This window comes from Diospyros lotus, chromosome 11 (genome assembly GCF_014633365.1).
Source record: "Diospyros lotus cultivar Yz01 chromosome 11, ASM1463336v1, whole genome shotgun sequence".
In the NCBI taxonomy this organism is placed as follows: domain Eukaryota; kingdom Viridiplantae; phylum Streptophyta; class Magnoliopsida; order Ericales; family Ebenaceae; genus Diospyros; species Diospyros lotus.
In genome coordinates, this window is record NC_068348.1 from 28,500,531 (window position 1) to 28,521,226 (window position 20,696).

Here is a 20,696-nt window from a genome sequence, read left to right on the forward strand (position 1 = left end):
TGTTTGATTTTGCAATGATCTTTCTAAACTTGCTTGATCTGTTCTTTTTCTGGAAACTTTTGGGTTTATCTAGTTACATACTTTATCCAGTTTTAGAAGAATGATTCTACAAAGCAAATATGAAATATGAGAAAAAAAAAAAGAAAAAAAAGATTTTAAGCATCTAATAATCTAGGAATTACAAGACACCCCCCCCCCCCCCCCCCCCCAAATGCATTATTACTTTGGTTGATTAACTGAAGTTAACACCTACTAAAGGGGAGAATTCTAACACATGATAGAAACTTTAAAATATCTTATGCAAACACTTTTGAGACTCCTATTAAGATTTAGTACTAAAGATTGATATTCTAATATTAGCCCTTTTCAAATTAAGATGGCAAATGAAGAAAAAACAACATAAATTCAAAAACAAGGCGTTGAGGATGACAAGGTGAGCAGTAGTTCAAATTAATGTCTATAAATAAATGAATGACTCAATAGTTAACCAAGAGATATCTTGAAAACTCACCTCAAAATATAGAATGCAAATGTACGCAATATTATATATGTGTGATACTAAACAAATGTCAATGACACATAATAACAGTAGGCACCATAGCAAGAAAGTTGACTTCGATATCATACCCATGTTAAAAAAAATATATAACAATAAAAAAAATTATTTATAATATCTAACAAACATGCCCAAAAAAATTAAGTATCCAATGGAAATATTCCCCCATACCATGTCTTGCAGTTGCATGGATTGTCACCCTGTTATATCCATCTCCCCTTATTGTCTTGATCAGGCCCATCGTCAAGGTCAAGACCCAGGGCCCATCCCAGAAATGAAGCCCTTCAGGCTAGTTTGGACTTAGCTTAAGCTCTGTCCTCGGCCCATATCTTGAGCCCATAAATATCTTCAGTTCCTGAGGGCCCCACCCCACCATTCCTTGAATATTCTCAACCTTGCAGTTCAGTTCTTCTGTTAGGTAAGATCTGGTCCGTTCATCTCCCGGGCCCACTACCAAATAATAATAATAATAATAATAATAACAATATTTGGTACACCAACCCCCGACATTTCTAAAACAAGCAGTAAATCTAATATTACCTCAGATCGAATCTTCCTTTACAATAGAGAATCTGGATAAATTCAAGTCCTATTACATGTAACTAGCCTAGACCGTTTATGACTTCACTAGACCCTGAAACCAATTCTTAAGCTAATATGCTTCACTTCGTTTGATTAAGCTAACATCATTTACTAAAAAGTAATGCTAATTATTGGTTTAATAAGCATTTTGTTTGCAAAACTCGAACCAACTTAGGTTCTAAACAGAATCAAACTCTTAAACTAATCTCACACCGTAATCCTTCATTAGCAGCAGTCATTAGTTAGGTCCTAGAACGGAATCACCAAACTTACAGCACGCCACTCGAGAGATATCCATTGTGCGGTGCAGCATACGAATTAAATTATACGCGAAGCCGTGCAGTGCAATGGATACGGTTTGGTTATTGTGAGGCGAGACATGGCGATAAGCCAGATGTGAAAGAGAATCGGCCAGCCATGAACGAATATGAATGTCTTCCAAGTTTCCTGGATATGAATCGGAGCAGCAATCTGATCCACTGAATCCCAATCCCATCTCGGGTCTTCCCTTCCATACGTTTCGCCCGACGCTGTCGTTTTGCGATCCGAAACCTATTGGCGAATGGGCGACCAACGGCCATGGCTTCTTTCCACGTACGAAGAGGCCGTCTTTTTCCGAGTTTGGTTCCCCCTTTCCTTCCGTCTTAGCCCGCGCGCCCACCAGATCCACCAATTGTTTTTGACAGATTCATAGCACCAATCTCCCCCCCGCCCCACAGACATTCAATTAGAAAATTATGCTCTGGTGCCTCAAAATATCTCAATCCCTTGGCCGCCCCTCTTGAGGCTAACTTTCATTCTTACCGTTTGTATGGTTTGTTTTTGGTAATTATAGTTATAGTTTTACTTTTGATATTTTGAAGCTTTGATAATTTACCTTCAATTTTCATAATTTAAATCCAAGATCAAAGGTAACTGATTTGGACCCATGAATTGTCTAAAAAATACGGAAATTATAGGAACCCAAAATATCATAAACAAATCACATAAAATATCTATAAAAATAACTTAAACTACGTAGAATGGAGTAGAGGTAAAACGTGGGCTTATTTTGTAATTGAAAGATAATATAATTCATTGGGCAGTCAGTAACGTTCGATTCTGGCAGTTGAAACATGCAAAGAAATAGTAGGGATTTAAATGTAATTAACCGAACTATACGGGAAGCTGGTGATAGTATATTATCCCGAACCCAACGACCCACCCACCCCCGCTGCAGAGCAATACAACACACAGAGAGGCACAGCATAGCCTTTTCAAACTTTTCTTTCTGCCTGTCGGCTCATTCGTTCCTTCTATCTCCGATTCAACATTGCCGTTGAATCTCAAGCCTTGATTCATGGACCGCGCTCGCCGGCTGGCCAACCGGGCGACTCTCCGGCGGCTACTTTCCGACGCCAAGAACTGCCGCCGCAATGAATCTCCGGCGGCATCTGGCTCCCCCGTCCTCTACTCCCCTTCCAGGTACGTCTCCTCGCTGTCTCCCTATCTGTTCCACGCCAAATCCGAGGCGTTCTCGGCGCGGAACGCGTCGCGCAATGTAGGCTCGCAGCTTCGATCCATTTCGGTCGAGGCCCTGAAGCGGAGCGACACGTTCCCGCGCCGCCACAACTCGGCCACGCCGGAGGACCAGGCCAAAATGGCCGAGCTTTGTGGATTTTCTACCCTAGATTCGCTTGTTGACGCCACCGTGCCTAAGTCGATTCGTCTCGAGACGATGAAGCTCCCTAAGTTTGATGAAGGGTTAACCGAGAGCGAAATGATTGAGCACATGAAGGATTTAGCGTCTAAGAATAAGGTTTACAAATCGTTCATTGGGATGGGGTATTACAATACTTTTGTTCCGCCTGTGATTTTGAGGAACATTATGGAAAATCCTGGCTGGTATACGCAGTATACGCCTTACCAGGCCGAGATTGCGCAGGGCCGGCTTGAATCCCTGCTTAATTTCCAGACCATGATCTCGGATCTCACTGGCCTCCCCATGTCGAATGCCTCGTTGCTCGATGAGGGAACAGCTGCAGCGGAGGCAATGGCTATGTGTAATAACATTCTAAAGGGTAAAAAGAAGACTTTTGTCATCGCCAGTAATTGCCATCCACAGACAATTGACATTTGTAAGACTAGAGCTGACGGGTTTGATCTTAAAGTGGTTGTTTCCGACCTCAAAGACATTGATTACAAATCGGGGGATGTTTGTGGGGTGCTGGTGCAGTATCCAGGGACTGAGGGTGAAGTTTTGGACTATGGGGAATTCATAAAGAATGCGCATGCGAAAGGGGTTAAGGTAGTCATGTCGACCGATCTGTTGGCCCTGACAATGTTGAAGCCTCCAGGTGAATTGGGTGCAGATATTGTTGTTGGTTCAGCCCAAAGGTTTGGTGTCCCAATGGGGTATGGAGGTCCTCATGCCGCTTTCCTGGCCACTTCGCAAGAGTACAAGAGGATGATGCCAGGAAGAATTATTGGCGTGAGTGTTGATTCCTCGGGAAAGCCTGCTCTGCGCATGGCGATGCAGACCAGGGAGCAACATATCCGGAGGGATAAGGCTACAAGCAATATCTGCACTGCTCAGGTAGGTTACTCCGATCTATCATGTGCATATTATGTTTTGTTTATAGTTTTTGTAAACTTTTTTTCATGGAAGAATGTGCTTCCTCTTTTTTTTTAGGGGGGGGGGGGGGGGGGGGGGGTGGATTGTCTGCAGAAGTTTTACTCTGAAATACTAAATCCTGTTACAGAATCTCATCGAACTTGGTTGGTGTAAATTATGAGTTTGTTGCTTTACTGGGATCTGAGTGAATGAATTTCATATGGTGTGCAGGCATTGCTCGCAAACATGGCTGCTATGTTTGCTGTTTACCATGGTCCAGAAGGCCTCAAAACCATTGCCCAAAGGGTGCACGGTCTTGCGGGGACATTTGCTGCTGGCCTGAAGAAACTAGGGACAGTAGAAGTTCAAGGACTTCCCTTCTTTGACACCGTGAAGGTTAAATGTGCTGATGCCAAGGCGATTGCAGATGCTGCCAGCAAGAGTGATATGAATCTGCGGATTGTGGACCAGAATACTGTAAGTGTACCTGAATATTCTTATAGGTTTTACAGTTGATCACTCCCAGAGATAAATATATTGTTCTTGTCTTTCAGGTCACTGTTTCTTTTGATGAAACAACCACCATAGAAGATCTGGACAAGCTCTTTAAAGTTTTTGCAAGTGGAAAGCCTGTAAGTATTGCTTATTTTCCCCCCAGGAATTAATATCAGTAATAGATTAACTTTTTACAGCATTTGGATAACAACTGTTAATTATAGGTGACGTTTACTGCTGAGTCTCTTGCACCAGAGGTTCAGAACATGATCCCTTCCAGCCTTGTTAGACATAGCCCCTATCTGACTCACCCAATTTTCAACTCGTATGACTCTTCCACTGTAATGTCAACTCCTATCATCTTAAGTCGTGTACAACTGAATTTGAGGTTTGCTTGATGTTTTAGGTGCCATACAGAACATGAGCTACTTAGGTACATTCATAAATTACAATCGAAAGATCTTTCACTATGCCATAGCATGATCCCCCTGGGTTCTTGTACAATGAAGTTGAATGCAACAACAGAAATGATGCCTGTGACGTGGCCCAGCTTCACTGAAATTCACCCTTTTGCCCCTACTGAGCAGGCTGAAGGTTATCAGGTAATAGAAATGTTTTTCTTCTGTTTAATTTTCTTTTGATTTTGAACTTTTAACTATATAGTGCATAAAAGTGCTCTTGACATTCTTTTCATCAGGAAATGTTCAATGATTTGGGTGAGTTATTGTGTGCCATCACTGGATTTGACTCTTTCTCTTTGCAACCCAATGCCGGTGCTGCTGGCGAGTATTCTGGTCTGATGGTCATCCGTGCTTATCATAAGGTATGGGAATGAATTGCACTGATAGACGATTTTTTTCCTAGAACAAAGGAGTGGTGAAATAGAATACTTGTGATGCTTCTTCTCACAGATCAGCTAGAAGTAGACATCCAGACAAACCTCATGCTTGGTGTTGTGAGGCTGGAATTTTCTACATACTAAATGCAACACATTGTAATTTTAGAAGTTGACCACAGCAGTTCATATTCTTTCATAAAAACTAAATGAAAAATTGGATGTACAGTCATGCACAGGCTAAAATATTACTTTTAAGCGCCAAGGCAATATCAATACTTTTTCACCTGTATACTAGATCAAGGATTTTACAAGGGAAACAAGATGGAAGAGCTAACTAATGCATATTTACATACTTCTATGCAATTGACTTCCATGCTATATTTATGATTTCCTATCTTTATGCATTGACGTGGGCATTGGCCTCCAATTAAAGATAATGTCTCATCGATCTATATCACAAGTCATTAGTTTTCCTTGAAATTGCTTTGAAGGTGTGAAAAGATTATTGTTGGGTTGACCATGCTAATCACTAGTTATTGACCATGTAGGCAAGAGGGGACCATCATCGCAATGTGTGCATTATTCCAGTCTCCGCACATGGGACAAATCCTGCAAGTGCTGCCATGTGTGGAATGAAAATTGTTGCTGTAGGAACTGATGCCAAGGGAAACATCAACATTGAAGAATTAAGGAAGGCTGCTGAAGCAAATAAGGAGAATCTGTCTGCTCTTATGGTATTTCAGTTTTAAATTGGGGGATTATAATTTTGCTTTTATCATTTTTATCTATTGATTATTTTTCATAATTTTAAATTTCAGGTCACATATCCTTCAACTCATGGGGTTTATGAAGAAGGTATTGACGAGATATGTAAGATAATACATGACAATGGGGGCCAAGTTTACATGGATGGCGCCAACATGAATGCCCAGGTTTGTCTGTCCCTCTATCAGCAGTCTAAATTGTAGAAATATATCAACCATCACGTATGTATTTGTGATAGTTTTTTGACAGGTTCTCTTTTCTTTTCTGTTCATTTTCAATTCTTTGGGTTTATCTAGGAGTAGGGGGTTGGTATAGGTGGTTGAATACTAAATGCGTAAAATTAAATAAAGTTGAGCAAAATATGACCACTGCAAAAGTTACTAATAATCGGAATGGAAATGTTCCCCAAGATCTCTGTCTGCTTTTATCGTCACCTTGAGCACCTTGACCAGTACCTTAGATAAGCACCTGTCCATATGTTGGAAATTTCAAATTATCGGTTTTTATTTCCCATGGATCTTAAATCCGGTGCTTCAAACATGCAGGGTTTTCCTAGATTTTCTTCTGAATGCCCAAGATATCCAAAGTTTCAGAAATCTTGGAAACTCATGATGTTCATATATGGTTTCGGAAGTTTTTATTTTGGGGGGTGAATTCTATCTGTTTGTAGCATTGGACTCTTATTCCTGGTTTTCTTAAATCCATTGACAATTAATAGGATCTTCTATGGAAAAATGAGAATCAACATCATGACAGTGGTGGAACTAAAGAGTGACCTTATTGTTTGTATAATTGCCTGATGCTTCACTATCTCTTTAGATACTTCCATTGTGGAATAAGGATGCAATTTTTGGCTCGCTGTTTGTCTGGTTCGTTTTTCCTTTTTGTTCTTTTAGTAAGCAGATTTAGAATAAGGTCTGAATTGAAATGATATGTATGGCATGAGAGGCTTGAATTCATCTTTTTCCTTTTTTTGGCTAAGGACAATTCATGAATTCATCTATTATTTTTCTTGTAATTTTTACTGATTTAGGTTATGTTTGTTTCAGTCCTTTCCTTCTTTGTTAAATGGTTTTCACTAATTCTTTCTCTGTACAGGTTGGTTTGACTAGCCCGGGTTGGATTGGTGCTGATGTTTGCCATCTCAATCTCCACAAAACATTCTGTATTCCACATGGTGGAGGTGGCCCTGGCATGGGACCCATTGGTGTGAAGAAACATTTAGCACCTTTTCTGCCATCGCATCCTGTGGTATGTCCATATTCAGTGCCAATTACTCTTATCTGGTATTATATCAAAATTTGGTCTTCTGGCTGCAAGTTGATTTTTCTGTATCTGTATCAAATGGGCATAACATGTTATCATTTTTCTTTCTCCTTTTACTCCTACAAGAAACCAAAGTATTACTGCATTCTGGGGAGAATTTTGTTTACTTCATGAAATCCTGTCAAGATACATTGTCCACTTGAAATTCTGCATTACAACTACTTACAGAAATAAACACTTGAAAGCTGGAGTCATGGAAATTAGATTTCTACTACGTCTGTTGATTTCAGTTGTTGGGGGTGATAATTGAAGAACTACTTACTGTTGAACCAAGTAAAAACCTAGTGTGGCTTATGGGCATATATTGGTTCTTTCAATGAGTTTTGTGGAACTTTGGTGGGCTGTGACGGATCTTCAAGCAATAGTTTCTGTTACATGTTAAATTTTGTTCATGTGAACAGTTGTGGCCTCTCTGTATCTTCATTGGCTAGTTAATGATTCATTTGTTGTCATAAAATTGAAGGTTCCTACTGGAGGCATACCGGCACCTGACAAGATTCAGCCACTTGGTACCATATCAGCTGCACCTTGGGGATCTGCACTTATTCTGCCCATATCTTACACGTACATTTGCATGATGGGGTCTAAGGGGCTCACAGATGCTTCAAAGATAGCTATCTTGAATGCAAACTACATGGCGAAACGTTTGGAGGTCTCTACTTCTTTAATTTATGTTTGAAAAAAAAAATTAAGAAACTGATATGTCGTCACATCGGTGTTGTTTTATGGTGACATACTGCACTTCAATCAAACTTAGGACCTGTGCCTTGCACTTGTGAATGCCTGTGTGTATATATATGTAGTATATCTTGTATTTCTAATATTCATTTTGAAGTGACCTTGAGCTTCTTCCCTTCAGATGTTGTTCTCTTTTAATCTTTGTTTACTGCCTACAACCATTAATTTTGTATACTTTTTGCTATCAGAACCACTACCCTATTCTCTTCCGTGGTGTCAATGGAACAGTTGCCCATGAGTTCATTGTAGACTTGAGGGGCTTCAAGGTATTGTCTACTTCCATTTTAAATTCCCTGTTGACTAAATGTTCATTTGTGAGATTGATTGTGAGCCATTATCATTGCAGAATACTGCTGAAATAGAGCCTGAAGATGTTGCTAAACGTCTGATGGACTATGGATTCCATGGACCAACAATGTCGTGGCCTGTTCCAGGCACATTGATGATTGAACCCACTGAAAGTGAGAGCAAGGTACACCTCAAAAGGAGGAGTTTTTCTTGTCCCGTCACCTCCCAATTTCGTGAGTTCTGAAAATGCTTTATGTCGTCATACAGGCAGAGCTAGACAGGTTTTGTGATGCTCTGATTTCCATCCGAGAAGAAATCGCAGAGATTGAGAAAGGAAAAGCTGATGTCAATAACAATGTCCTCAAGGTAAATGGAATTGTTCCAGCATCATGGCCATAGAATTTTCTTTTGTTGACATTGTATTATTTTGATGTTTTGCTCATCCTACTTTGTATGTCTCGTGCCAGTTATCTCTATTCTTCCAACTCTTATCTTGAATTCATGAAAAATATTCAGAAAATTAACGAATATAAGTGCTAACTGCAGGGAGCTCCTCATCCTCCATCACTGCTCATGGCTGATGCATGGACAAAACCTTATTCTCGGGATTACGCCGCCTTCCCTGCTCCTTGGCTCCGCTCATCCAAGTTCTGGCCTTCCACAGGTATGCATCTCTCTGCTCACCCAAATTGAATCTCTTTCATCTTATCATACTCTATGCTGCCCCCCATAAATACCGGAAGATGAACTCCATGACAGGCAATATGACAAATTTTCCATATTCGCTTTTAAAGGGATAGAAGAACCGTTGAATTTAGTTCTCCAAACAGCATTTTTGAATGTTTAGGAAGAAAATAATCATACCCTGGTGACTACAATTCCTCATGTCGTTCCATCATGTGTTTCTTTTGCCATCATCCTTCATGGTGTTCTTCTTTCCTTTTTTTTTTTTTTTTTTTTCTCTCCTGTATTTTTCGTGCTAAATTCTGCCTTTCATTTCAGGTCGTGTTAACAATGTGTATGGTGACCGGAACCTCGTCTGCACCCTTCTCCCGGCCTCGCAGTATGTGGAAGAACAAGCTGCTGCTACTGCTTAAAGCTTCCATACAACGCAGCAGCAACGTTCTCATGTGAAGGAAGAACACATTCAAGAAGTACACCAAAAAAGGGAAAAAAAAAAAAAAAATCTTCTTTTTCAACGTGTTGTATATAAAAAAACCCTACGTTTATACGTTCTGTTATGGCAGCTGACTTTTCATCTTACGATATTGATGGATGATCAGCTTCTCCAATAACAATTGTTGCTAAATGCTGTAATCATCATTGTTTCTTCCTCTAGCTGCTTTGGAATTTAATTTTAGACTTTTTAGCAGTCGTATATCAGATCCAGAAGCAAACAAGCTCTGTTATAGGGGATGAACTATGAAGCAAGAATAATCTCAAATCCTGGAGAAATTGCAGCTTTGTTTGTCATTTCCATTAAAGCATGACTCTTTGAGTTTGAAAAGAAGCTGGGTTTGATGTTTTGAGAATGGTAATTAGTCTGGAGTGAGCAACTGAATGAATTGAAATGTGCTACCCACAGAATGTTTCTAATAAAACATCCAAATTGCCATGCAGCCACCTACACAACGTTTGCCATAGGTTGCCTGCAAATGGCATTTAGTTTAGCTTTTAACATGATATCTTGCGAACAAGAAGTTTGAAAAATGAAAGAAAATGGAGGAGAAGAAAAACCTGTTATCTGAATCAAAAGGGATCCATCTCAATCCAAAGTCTATCCTAATTCATTATAAGGTTTTGTTTTTTTACATTCTCATCAAGGCCTCTTGATGGATCAATAAGCAATATATTAATAAAAACTTTACTGTGACTCAATAGTTTCATTTAATATAAAATCAAATAAATGTCTATGAAAAGTACTTTTTTATCTTATTTTTTATGCTTCACATAAAAATGACATGTTTTACTCTCTATTTGTATTAAATAATGCTATTGGTACATTTTTGTGTACACCTTGGGCTACACAAAGGTGTACCAATGACAAAAATATCTCTCATGAGGCGCATAGAAGTGCGTGAGGCGCATGATATTTTGGTCATAATATCCCTTATATAGCCCAAGATGGAAAAAATGATATACATGTAGCATGATTCATTTATACTACAATACTCTATTAATATATATTTATATACATATATATATTATTACATTGTCTTAACAATCAATTTATTAATCAAAATCATTTAGTATATTTTTACTTAAATATTATGTCAAGTCTACCAATATATAAAAGATTAGTCTACACGACTGAAATCATTTTTATGTAGCTACTTGATATTTACTTTGAAAATAATAATTATTAAATGATATAGACGTAGGCATGAAAATAGGAAGGGAAAATGGCTAATATTGAAGAACTAGAATAACCAAAAATAAAAATAAAAACTTAAGAAAAAACAATTAAATTTAATATTTTTTTGGTTGTCAGTGCAATAATTTCATAGTTGGATAAAACAGCAAGTGGCCCCCGTGCCCAAAATAAAATCAGAAAACAACCGGCCATGGCCGCCGCCGCCGCCGCCCTCCTCCTCCCTCCAAAACCCATTCTGCCACCAGTTCCCTTATCTCCCGCCACACTCCCCTTCCCAAAGACCCACCGCCACTTCCACCGCCACAGATCTTTTCCTAAGATACCCTTCTCCTCCAGCACCCCATCGGAAACAGAGTGCCCTGTCCCTGCTGACCAGCAGCCGGTGAACGAGTACCAGTCCCTTTCCACGTCCTTCCCCTTCTCTTGGGCCGCCGGCGACCTTGTCGAGTTCTCTTCTCGCTTGTTCGTCACTGGTGCTTCCTTTGCCCTCTTTGTCGGCTTGCCCGTGTCCTGGTTCGGCTCGGCTGGCTCCCAATCCGAGCCGCTGAAGCCGGCCTTGGCAGCCGTCTCTAGTGGGGTCTTCGTCGTCACTCTCGCCGTTGTGAGGATGTATTTGGGTTGGGCTTACGTCGGTAACCGTTTGCTCAGTGCCACTGTTGAATGTACAATCTCTCTCTCTCTCTCGATATATATATATATATATAGATGATTAATTCTTATTTCCGGGTATGTGATTGATGGAGTGAATTTTCTCAATCTTTCCTTTTCTGCAGATGAAGAGACTGGATGGTATGATGGTGAGGTACTTCCAATTTTCTCTGATCTTTTCATCATGTCATCGACAAGACACAAGAATCAATATTTTGATTGAATTCCTTCTTTGATTTAACATGGATGAAAGAGCATAGTTGGGAATAAATTGAGCTCTATATAGATGTATAAAAGTTTGATAATTAATTAACCAAACGACTTAATTTATGTTGGAATGTGTTATGTTGTATTTCGGGATGTTTTAATAAGTTGCCTATGGAGCTCTAGACTTGTTGCTTCTGCTAATGTTTCATTTGGCTCTCTCAGGAGTTGGAAAATATTTTACTGTTTCCACGAAAACAAATGGAAATGTTATCTTTGTTCTTGACAATTGATGTCAAATAGTGGTTGATGTTAGTTTATTAGCTTTGGTTTGTTTCTGAATGGTAAAAGATGGAGTATGATGTTACTTGAACCGTGCGATCTCTGAATTTCAAGGGACCATCTTCGAGGAAGTTTATTTTACTAGCAAAATTTCATGGATATGGTGCTGCAATGCTCCCGAAGTTGAAGTTATCATTTACTCATTTTTGTATATGATCAAGAGCTAGTAATGATGAGTGCTGGGCTGTTACCTAATATGTATATATGTATGTTTTTCTATTGAACCAACGACATATCAAGTTTTAATCCCATTAGGTGGGACTAGTTAGATGAATCCGACGAGTTTTAGCTAACTGTCAACTACTTAAAGCAACTCTTCTCCTTCATCTGTTAGGCTTGGGACCAGCTGTAAATAGTAATCATTGGCAGATTTTAATGTTCTACAAAACCATATGTAGAAAACTTGTCTGTTAATTCCAGTTTTAAGTTGTGCCGTAGCTTTTCATAACATTAATAATAGTTGCTCGTGGGAATATGCATTTCTATTAGCGGCTAATGTTGGAATTTTTTGAATTGGATTTCCTCAACAGATATGGGTGAAGACTGCTGAAGTTCTGGCACGCGACCGGCTCTTAGGTTCATTTTCTGTGAGTAATTCATAATTGGACAAAATTTCTGTACTTTCCCATCATGGTATTCCAGACCCGTCTCACTTATTTATCAAGGCACATAAATGTAGTCAAATGGGGTCATTGAGTCAGTGAATTGTTAAGGACTTGAACAGTAATGACCTCTACTGGTTATTCAAGTACTCTTCTTCTCAACAGAAGTAGAACAAGGCAAATGGTGATGTTCCAACTTCCAATTGGTCTAATTCAACTTCTTTCAAATTGCTGAAGGATTATCTCTTCCCACCCGCCTTATTGCTTTCCCTGCTTCTTGAGCATTTATGATAATACACAATCATGCTTAGCTTTAAACTGGTATGATCTTCAAGTTCATGATCATGAGACAGTGGTGGTCTTGAATTTAACTGCTTGATAAACTGGTGCAGTCTTTGTTCGAAGAATTGAAATTACCTGGCTCATATCGATCTTTTTTCAATTTTGTTTTATTTTCTTCTAAATGAGATGTGTTATCTAAGATTAGCAAAATATTTCATTGTTCGTCTTCTTCTGTTTATCTGGCAGGTGAAGCCCGTATTGAGCAGATTAAAGAACACCCTCATCGGTCTAGCAGTGTCGTTAATTGTATGTGTCGCCCTCCTCATTAATCTTGAAGACAGCCAAAAGGATAGTTACATATCGTCTGGAGAAGCTGGAGTCAGAGCCGTACCAGGAGTTTACAACGACGAGTCTGCAAGATCATTTGAACCAGACGCGTTTTGTGGGGAACCTGATCTTGAGTAAATCTCAATCCTTAACGTCTCTGTTATGTTTTAGACTTTAGTGATGCATTCACATTCACTACTTTTCTGTACAGCTTTATATAATTTTTGCCACTGTTTATATGCACACTTCATATTTGTTATGAATTGGATCAAAATAATATCAATTGGAATACATTATGAGTAATTTGCCTAAAAAATGATGTCTCATGTTCTCTTTTGACACGAGAGAGGAAAAGAAAATTCCCCTTAAAACACTAATTTTAAGCCTTTTTTTTCTTTATTAAGGTATTCCTATTGTACAAAGCTCCTGTCTTTCGAAAGAAGTATGAGTATGTTCGTTTCTGTAGGCACCATTATTTTTACTATCTGATATGCTTCCGGAATGGGCTGTTTTCTTTCTTATTCTAAGTAACTGTTTGTTGAGACTTCAATTTTCTACAAGCTCTGATGGTTATGATTATAAGAATAGCTTCGATGGCACTCTGAAACTCATCAACGAAATGCCATTACAGAAGACAAAATGGGATGGCTTTGCCCCATCAAAGGGAAGAAAACGATTTAATACTGAATATTATATCATCCTTAATGATGTAATCGGAGCGTTATTATGAACGAATATGGAGGTAATTTATTTACTTATTTACGTCGACTCAAGTGGAAGATTTTTATATGCAACTAATCTTCATATTTTATTAATAAAGACAAAAGAAACTCTTCAACGCAAAGTGAGAATCTCTTGTAATTTGATTGCCGCCTTTAGTGTTAGGTCCACGCCACACCTTCGTGCTCACTACCCATTTCATTTCAATAGAAAAAAACAATATAGGATTACTTGACAAAGGTTTGATGAACCCACATGTCACCTAACACGCACCAGAGATTTACGTTATCTTTGAATTAGAATTAGAATTAGAATTAGAATTAGAAGAGAATCAAATAATCTCAACCTATCTATATTCGGCCATCATTAATTTATTATCCCTATTATATCTGTAAGTATTAAAGTAAATGGGGCTATATTTTATTCTAATCAAATGTCAAATTATTCCCAACAAGGCAAGAGAATGAGACAAACCCATATTCTCTAATCATTTTGCCTGCCCTTGCAGTGTCGTTTATAGAACAAAGCAAGTGTTTAGGTAGTGTCGGTTGAGGTATATATTTAAAAAATAGTGAAATATGAAAAGTATTTTAGATAAAATTATTTTTTATTATATTTATTAAATTTATTTGATAACTATTATAAAAAAAAGTCATGTGATTTTTTATGTGAGTTTTTTTTAAATAAATGTATCTTTTTTATTTTTAAATAAATTTATCTTGATTCTGATAAATAAAAAAAATAATACATGTGTTCTATAGTTTATTTTAAAAAATTTTATAAAAATTTTAAAATATTTTTTTAAATTTATTTTAATTATTTTATATCTTATTTTAAAAAATATTTTAACTTTAATTTAATATAATTTTATCTTATTTATTTTAATAAAGGTTGCTTTGATGGTTAGAGAAGTCGAGTATATTTATCCACGGGCAAAGTAATTAATTTTTAATATTATTTTATTAATTATAAAAGGGGGGTGGATATGGGCTCAAATCTGAGTTATGGTGACAGGTTCATGAACCTTTCCGTTACAATAAAATAATAAATCAAAAGTATGGAAAAAAATATTATCTTATTTACCAATTTAAAAATAAGAATTAGAAATATAAATATATAAATCGGACCAGTTTGCTGTCTTGGGTACTATACTCCTCCGCTGAAGTCCATCCTTCTTCTCCACACCATGTGCCGAGCTTCTACCTCGAGATCTCTCGCACCGACTTGCTGCTCAACAACCTATTCATCAACCTGCTTCGCCGCAACCGATTCCAACAGGTTTGTGTTGATTTTCCCTTACCGTTTTCTTGCAAACGCATTATATCTTGTGAGGTGTTGTTTCTGGGTCTGGTTGGTGTCCCGGAAAGGAAAGGCTACGGGAAAAAGAGGCTGCGAGGTAACTATCTATGGTTCAGAAATTTGTGGGTTTGTGATAATTATGCTTCCTTGTGTGGGCTTTTCTTCTTCTCTCCTTTTGGCTAAAGTAGCGATTTGGTTTCTTTGTTGCTTGCTGTATTTTCCTTCGTTTTCTTAGAAACCAGACGGTGCCTTGCGTGTTTGATCATTTTACGGTGGAACTTGAACCGAGGATCACATTTTGAAGTGGTTTTCCCTGGATTTACTTGTGAAAGGCTTTGATTAGTGTCCTTGTTGTATGTGATCGGCGCTCCTTGGACATGCAATGCTAGTTGGTGTTTCATGGTTCTTAAACTTTGAGTTTAAGCTTCTGTATTTCCCCGATTGGGTTTTATGCTAGAAAAAAGTTGTTGTCGAATTAGGCTTCGCTGAGCTAATGTTTCGTTTTGAGGATTCTAATGTGACATATGAATGAACGGTTAGTTGTAGGGCTTTAGACTCTGCTGTTTTTTAAGTGTTTTCCATTTTCTTTTCCCTTTGCTTTCTAAATAAAGAAGCTGAGTTAGTGAATAAGTAGGGCAAGATGCGGGAATTGATGGCTTTTGAATTTTGTCTGTTCCTTTCTTGCCTGCCAAGTGTTTCTACCATATTACGGCTTCTGAAATAATGAGAAGTCTGTATTCTTAATGCCTGGATATTTGGGCTTTTCTGTTCTTTTTGCAAAATTTTACCAAAACATTATAACCTTTTGTATTCTTAAAGGTCAAAGGGATGCGGTGGTGGTTAGCGCGTACTTTGGATTAGTCATAGGGTAAGTTTACTTTTATTTCCCTCCCAGATAGACAGGGCCACATAAGTGATGCAGTGAGATGTGTATCATTGACGAGATCCATGCCATGCTAAGTTTAACTGCAGTTAGCTTGCCATAGAAAAGTTGACAATGAAAAAGCAAGGCAATTTTGGAATTTGGATACTCAATATGCTTATCAGCCATGTAATGTGTTCAGTTGACTATTGGGGTTTTTTGCTTTCTTGTACTTATTTCAACAAGAACACTTTAGCTTCGCATCCCACCCCAATTTTAACAATTAAATCCCTTATGCCCAAACAATGTGTTAGATAACTTCTCAAATTCATATCTGAATGAGATGGAGTCTCTTAGATAAAATCCAATCTAATTGTGAATAGATGATGGGGATAGATATTGGAGATCTAATCCAATTAGAGTTGTCACCTATAAGCAGACACACCTAGTTCAGTTACTGATTGACACCACCAATAATTTGTGAAATAATGTAGCCAAATTACTGTAGTCATATATGCAGAGTGTATGCCCATTACCAAATAAATAGAGTTACTAAAGTGAATGTGACCAACTATATAGAGTAGTTAGGATTGGGACGGTTTTAGTTTTGTCCGTGCAAAAATTTTGTCATGGGAGGGTTTGCAATTTCTCGATTCCAAACTATTTTTAGTGAATTATCCCCTTGTGAGATCGTGGGCATAGGCATTGAGGCCAAACCACATTAAATTTTCTGTGGCTTGTATTCCCTTGCTTTGTGTGTATGGTGTGTGCAATCCAATCCTAACAAGGGGAATCACTATTACCCTCACACAATGATAGCAAATTAGATATGCACCACACTTACAAACTTTGGGCCTTTTTATTTTTACCTCAAAATTTTACAAGGTAAAGTTCTTATTTTATGCCATGTCCTAATTCTTTTTCAACTGAATGGAGATGGATTTATTGTCATTAACATAGATGTACTTGTTTTTAGCTAGATTTTGAATTAAAAGTTTGATATAAGTCATGCACTACTAATACCCTTGCCCCCATAATTGTCTAAAGAGGTTGTTGTTAAGATAGTTTTTTGGTTTTGTATTTAATTAGCATACGAATGTGACTTAAAATATACTTTCCATTTCTGTGTCACATATTGATATAAATTAGGTCACTAATTATATGAAGAAAATACAACTCTCTTAATCCTGACTTAAAGTTGTATGGTAGTCATTAGCTATATGAGCTGTTCCTGTGTGGAGAAAAAGAAAACTTCTATTTTTGCTACCGAAAACTGGGCCTTCGCTGCTCTGTCCTTGCGGCTGCTGCCTCCACTGCTATATAAACTTTGGTTTGAGCAGTCACAGGCTGTGGTTGAGTCAATTTTCTTCGCAAATAGACAGATTATTAACTTGCAGCTCAAAGTGATGAGATGAGATGTGTATTTGATTTCTTCTCAAATAGGGTTGGTAGATAATCTACTTCGAAGATTTTCATTCATCATTTATGCTTAAGCAAATATTTTAGGCCTCGATCAGTCAAAGAATGGACAATTTGTTAGAAAATAGAGACAAATAAATATCTAGGTATTGCCTCTTGCAAAGGAAGTTACAGGGGATGCCATTGGCTAATCAAAATCTTTGCGGGTAAGTGCTTGATTGTTGCCTAGGTTTATAAGACTAGCCATGGCTGGGATTAGGCCATAGGGCTGCAAAGGGCAGGTTTGGGTATGGCCGCTCAAAGCTGTAAGAATAAAATAGGAGGATAGAATGCAAGGATAATGGGGGACAAATCTCCAAAAAGGGCTGATATCTGCTGGAAAAGTGAGTATTTGGGTCTGAGAAGGCTGTCGAAAGATCAAAAAGAGGATTGATGAAGCGGTTTAGTCAAGCTGAATGGAGGGGGAGAGATACATGCAGGTATAGATTTGTCTTTTGATCCTAGATCCCTTCTGACCATATAAACCCCTGTGCTGAGAGAATAATGTTTTCCTCTTCTCAAGTCTGTGAGTGCAAAGGGGAACAATGTGTTATGTGGCTGTGAGTATTAGCATTTATGTGTTGTGCTTATAGTGTGAAAAGTGTCCTTGTGTAGTGAGTATGCTTGAGTGAAGAAGGGGCACTGGTGTGTTGCAAGCTGAGTGTGGTAAGTACAGTGCTTTCCATTGTGTCAAGCTTGAGGCTGTATTGAGTTTTTTCATGGCCAGACCAGCTGCTTTCATTGAGAAGCTGATGTGCTTGTTGAGGTGGTACAAGCTTGTGTTCTTGGTATTCATTCTGCATGTTGATTTGTTAGTAAGATCACTCATTGCCTCGTGTATGTACATAGCATGAGCACGATAGTTTGCATTAAACAGAATACATTGCATTATGGTGCACAAGATGTTGTGTAGTGCATTATTATATGATTATGCAAATGGTTTTGGGCTATGTACAATCAAAGGTAACCTCTCCTATGAGTATGAAGCATTAGGACTGGAAGGTTAGACTAAGCTCTTCTACAAGCACGAGGCATTAGGCCCGGACCACCTCAAGATTGATAGGCTTTGCTGACCATTGGATGGAGGGATGGCACTTCCAGACTATATTGGGTACCTCGATTGATGAAAAATGGTCTTTGTTGCATTTTCAAGGCTTGTGTGGTCATGTTGTCTTACTGAGCTCTTGTATCTCATTCTTGAATGATTTATACTTCAAAATGGTTCAAATGCTGGAGGCCAATCCCAAGATATGTGGAGGCTCACCATATGTGAGGGTGTACAACCCCTAAAAGCATGCATTGATATTGCAAGATTGGTGTATTAACATGTTTAGCATGTATATTTTGGGAGTTGGTTTATTTGTACTTTTATCATCATATATATGTAAGGCCTAAAGAGAAAGCCATGCTGGGACTATGTTTTGGGGCATCCGGTCACTATGCATTTTGGGGTTTTGGTATATATATGTTTTCATGTGATGACTTGTGGTGAATGTGATATGGTTATTTATATTTGTGTGCATGTTGGTTGAGGTTTCATGTGTACAATGAAAGAGCAAGCATTGGAGCATGTTGAGTGCTTGTCTGTCTTGTCCGACCATGATCATAGCGTAGAACTTTTGTGCTGATGAAATCATTAAACATATCTGTCTTTCCATGTTTATTTATAAGTGTTGCTCTCATTAAATTACAATTTATGCTCTCAACACTTCTCTATGCTCTCTGTGACGTATAAATTTCAAGTATTTGTATTGTCTTGTTGCTGTCTTTTTCTGTAAGGGCCAAAACAAGAATGCAAGAATGTGTTTCTAGCAAAGAAACTAGTATGGTTAACAAAATTGATTTCTTGCCTCAAATCATTTTATCAGGAGTAAGTCCATTGTTTTTATGGGTGGATTTTGAAAAGGAAATGTTTGCCGATGCAAGATTGTACAGGGCATTATGTCCCCAAGAAAATTTTCCCCGATGGAGCTAAAACCAACTTTTTTTGGTGCTGAAGATACAAATTCTGCTGGAAGAATTCGGCATGATCTGTGGCCCCTGGGTGAAATAAACCCTAAAAAAGCAAAATTCCCTTGTTGTTTAGTTTGGACTCCCCTGCCGGTTGTCTCGTGGTTGGCTCCTTTCATTGGACATGTTGGCATAGGCAGGGAGGATGGAGTTGTTTTGGATTTCTCGGGATCCAATTTCGTGAATATTGATGATTTTGCATTTGGTGCCGTAGCCCGATACCTTCAACTTGATAGAGAGCAGGTAACCTCCCCCCACCCCAATACATGTGAATTGGTGCTCTTACGTTGTCGCTACAATGCTCACTTTTATTCTTCTTGAACTTTTCATCTCACGTTATCCTATAATCTCGAACGAACTTGTTACCATCGAAGAAAGATTAGTTGACTGCTAGAACTTTGGTTGGTTGATAATTTCTAGTGGAATTTGAAATGTTCAAACAGTGTTGCTTTCCCCGGAACCTGGCGGGGCACACATGCAAGCAGCACTACAAGCATTCAGAGTTTGGGACGGGAATCACATGGGACGATGCGATCCTAACAAGCATGCGCCACTTCGAGCACAAGTCGTATAACCTCTTTACCTGCAACTGCCACTTGTTCGTTGCAAATTGCCTGAACCGGCTCTGTTATGGTGGGACAACGGGTTGGAACATGGTGAATGTGGCGGGTCTTGTACTGTTGAAGGGGCGGTGGGTGGACACCTTGTCCATCATAAGATCCTTTCTGCCATTTGTATTGGTGCTCTGCTTGGGCATGCTCATTGTCGGCTGGGCATTCTTGATCGGGCTGCTATCATTCTCGCTCCTCCTCGTCGCCTGGTTTCTCCTCGGCACTTACTGCTTCAAGAACCTGATGGAATGTTGAATCCTCCTCGTCGAGGTGTTTGTTTGTTCGACAAAGGAGTTGGTGAAAAGAATGGTTGTAAGCAAATTTGGATTTTCGTCCTTTTTTTGTGACAATAGCTGGCATTGGAATGAAATTTTGATAATTCTTGATTCGATCTCTTCTTGTACGGATATGGGCCATGTGGCTGCTGTCTCCATGTCCAATTGGCACGGTGATAGGGTTATATGGAGACATAATGGAGTCATGGATAATATTATTTATACAGATAGAATTTTTACAGGTGACTTGAAGAGATCATTTTACCCCTTTCTTTCTTTTTTTTCAATAACCATTTTATCTCTCTCCTCCCCCCCCCCCCCCCCCCTTTCTCTCTCTCTCCCCTCTCCTTCCTCTTCAGCATCGCCCATTGCATGCCGTTGCCTCTCATTTGTTGCTTGTTGTCGCTTGCCTTGCCCTCGCCGTTTGCTGCTCACTGCCTGTTGCCTGTTGCCGCCTACTATATCCTCACCTGGCCAACAACCGATACCTTGCCTCTTACC

The 20,696-nt window shown here is 38.7% G+C and overlaps 3 protein-coding genes across 4 annotated transcripts; all 3 read left to right on the forward strand.

Moving 5' to 3' along the window:
• Positions 1-2,335: 2,335 nt before the first annotated feature.
• LOC127813083 (glycine dehydrogenase (decarboxylating), mitochondrial) lies at positions 2,336-9,519 on the forward strand. Its single transcript, XM_052353817.1, has 15 exons — positions 2,336-3,713; positions 3,963-4,208; positions 4,286-4,363; positions 4,451-4,551; positions 4,633-4,828; positions 4,924-5,049; positions 5,613-5,798; positions 5,883-5,996; positions 6,928-7,080; positions 7,619-7,807; positions 8,082-8,159; positions 8,240-8,365; positions 8,449-8,547; positions 8,728-8,845; positions 9,184-9,519. The coding sequence occupies exons 1-15, from the start codon at positions 2,478-2,480 to the stop codon at positions 9,276-9,278; spliced, it is 3,141 nt and encodes a 1,046-aa protein (XP_052209777.1). The 5' UTR covers positions 2,336-2,477; the 3' UTR covers positions 9,279-9,519.
• Positions 9,520-10,698: 1,179 nt separating this feature from the next.
• Positions 10,699-13,249, forward strand: LOC127812504 (protein CONSERVED IN THE GREEN LINEAGE AND DIATOMS 27, chloroplastic). The gene is made up of 4 exons (XM_052352907.1): positions 10,699-11,217; positions 11,329-11,357; positions 12,280-12,336; positions 12,880-13,249. The coding sequence occupies exons 1-4, from the start codon at positions 10,746-10,748 to the stop codon at positions 13,096-13,098; spliced, it is 777 nt and encodes a 258-aa protein (XP_052208867.1). The 5' UTR covers positions 10,699-10,745; the 3' UTR covers positions 13,099-13,249.
• A 1,542-nt stretch (positions 13,250-14,791) lies between these two features.
• Positions 14,792-20,441, forward strand: LOC127813422 (protein REVERSION-TO-ETHYLENE SENSITIVITY1). 2 transcript variants are annotated; one of them, XM_052354382.1, is made up of 3 exons: positions 14,792-14,958; positions 19,168-19,552; positions 19,753-20,441. In XM_052354382.1, the coding sequence occupies exons 2-3, from the start codon at positions 19,241-19,243 to the stop codon at positions 20,173-20,175; spliced, it is 735 nt and encodes a 244-aa protein (XP_052210342.1). In that variant the 5' UTR covers positions 14,792-14,958; positions 19,168-19,240; the 3' UTR covers positions 20,176-20,441. The 2 variants fall into 2 exon arrangements, with proteins under 2 accessions (XP_052210342.1, XP_052210343.1); XM_052354383.1 differs by having other exon boundaries at positions 14,801-14,958; positions 19,226-19,552.
• Positions 20,442-20,696: the final 255 nt, after the last annotated feature.

Bases quoted from the DNA above. Each gene is read 5' to 3' on its own strand.
- LOC127813083 (XM_052353817.1), top strand. From the start codon at position 2,478: ATGGACCGCGCTCGCCGGCTGGCCAACCGGGCGACTCTCCGGCGGCTA. The intron at 7,081-7,618 runs GTATGTCCATAT...ATAAAATTGAAG, and splicing joins TTCTGCCATCGCATCCTGTG to GTTCCTACTGGAGGCATACC. The intron at 8,160-8,239 runs GTATTGTCTACT...TTATCATTGCAG, and splicing joins TAGACTTGAGGGGCTTCAAG to AATACTGCTGAAATAGAGCC.
- LOC127812504 (XM_052352907.1), top strand. From the start codon at position 10,746: ATGGCCGCCGCCGCCGCCGCCCTCCTCCTCCCTCCAAAACCCATTCTG. The intron at 11,218-11,328 runs GTACAATCTCTC...CCTTTTCTGCAG, and splicing joins GCTCAGTGCCACTGTTGAAT to ATGAAGAGACTGGATGGTAT. The intron at 11,358-12,279 runs GTACTTCCAATT...TTTCCTCAACAG, and splicing joins CTGGATGGTATGATGGTGAG to ATATGGGTGAAGACTGCTGA.
- LOC127813422 (XM_052354382.1), top strand. From the start codon at position 19,241: ATGTCCCCAAGAAAATTTTCCCCGATGGAGCTAAAACCAACTTTTTTT. The intron at 19,553-19,752 runs GTAACCTCCCCC...ATGTTCAAACAG, and splicing joins TTCAACTTGATAGAGAGCAG to TGTTGCTTTCCCCGGAACCT.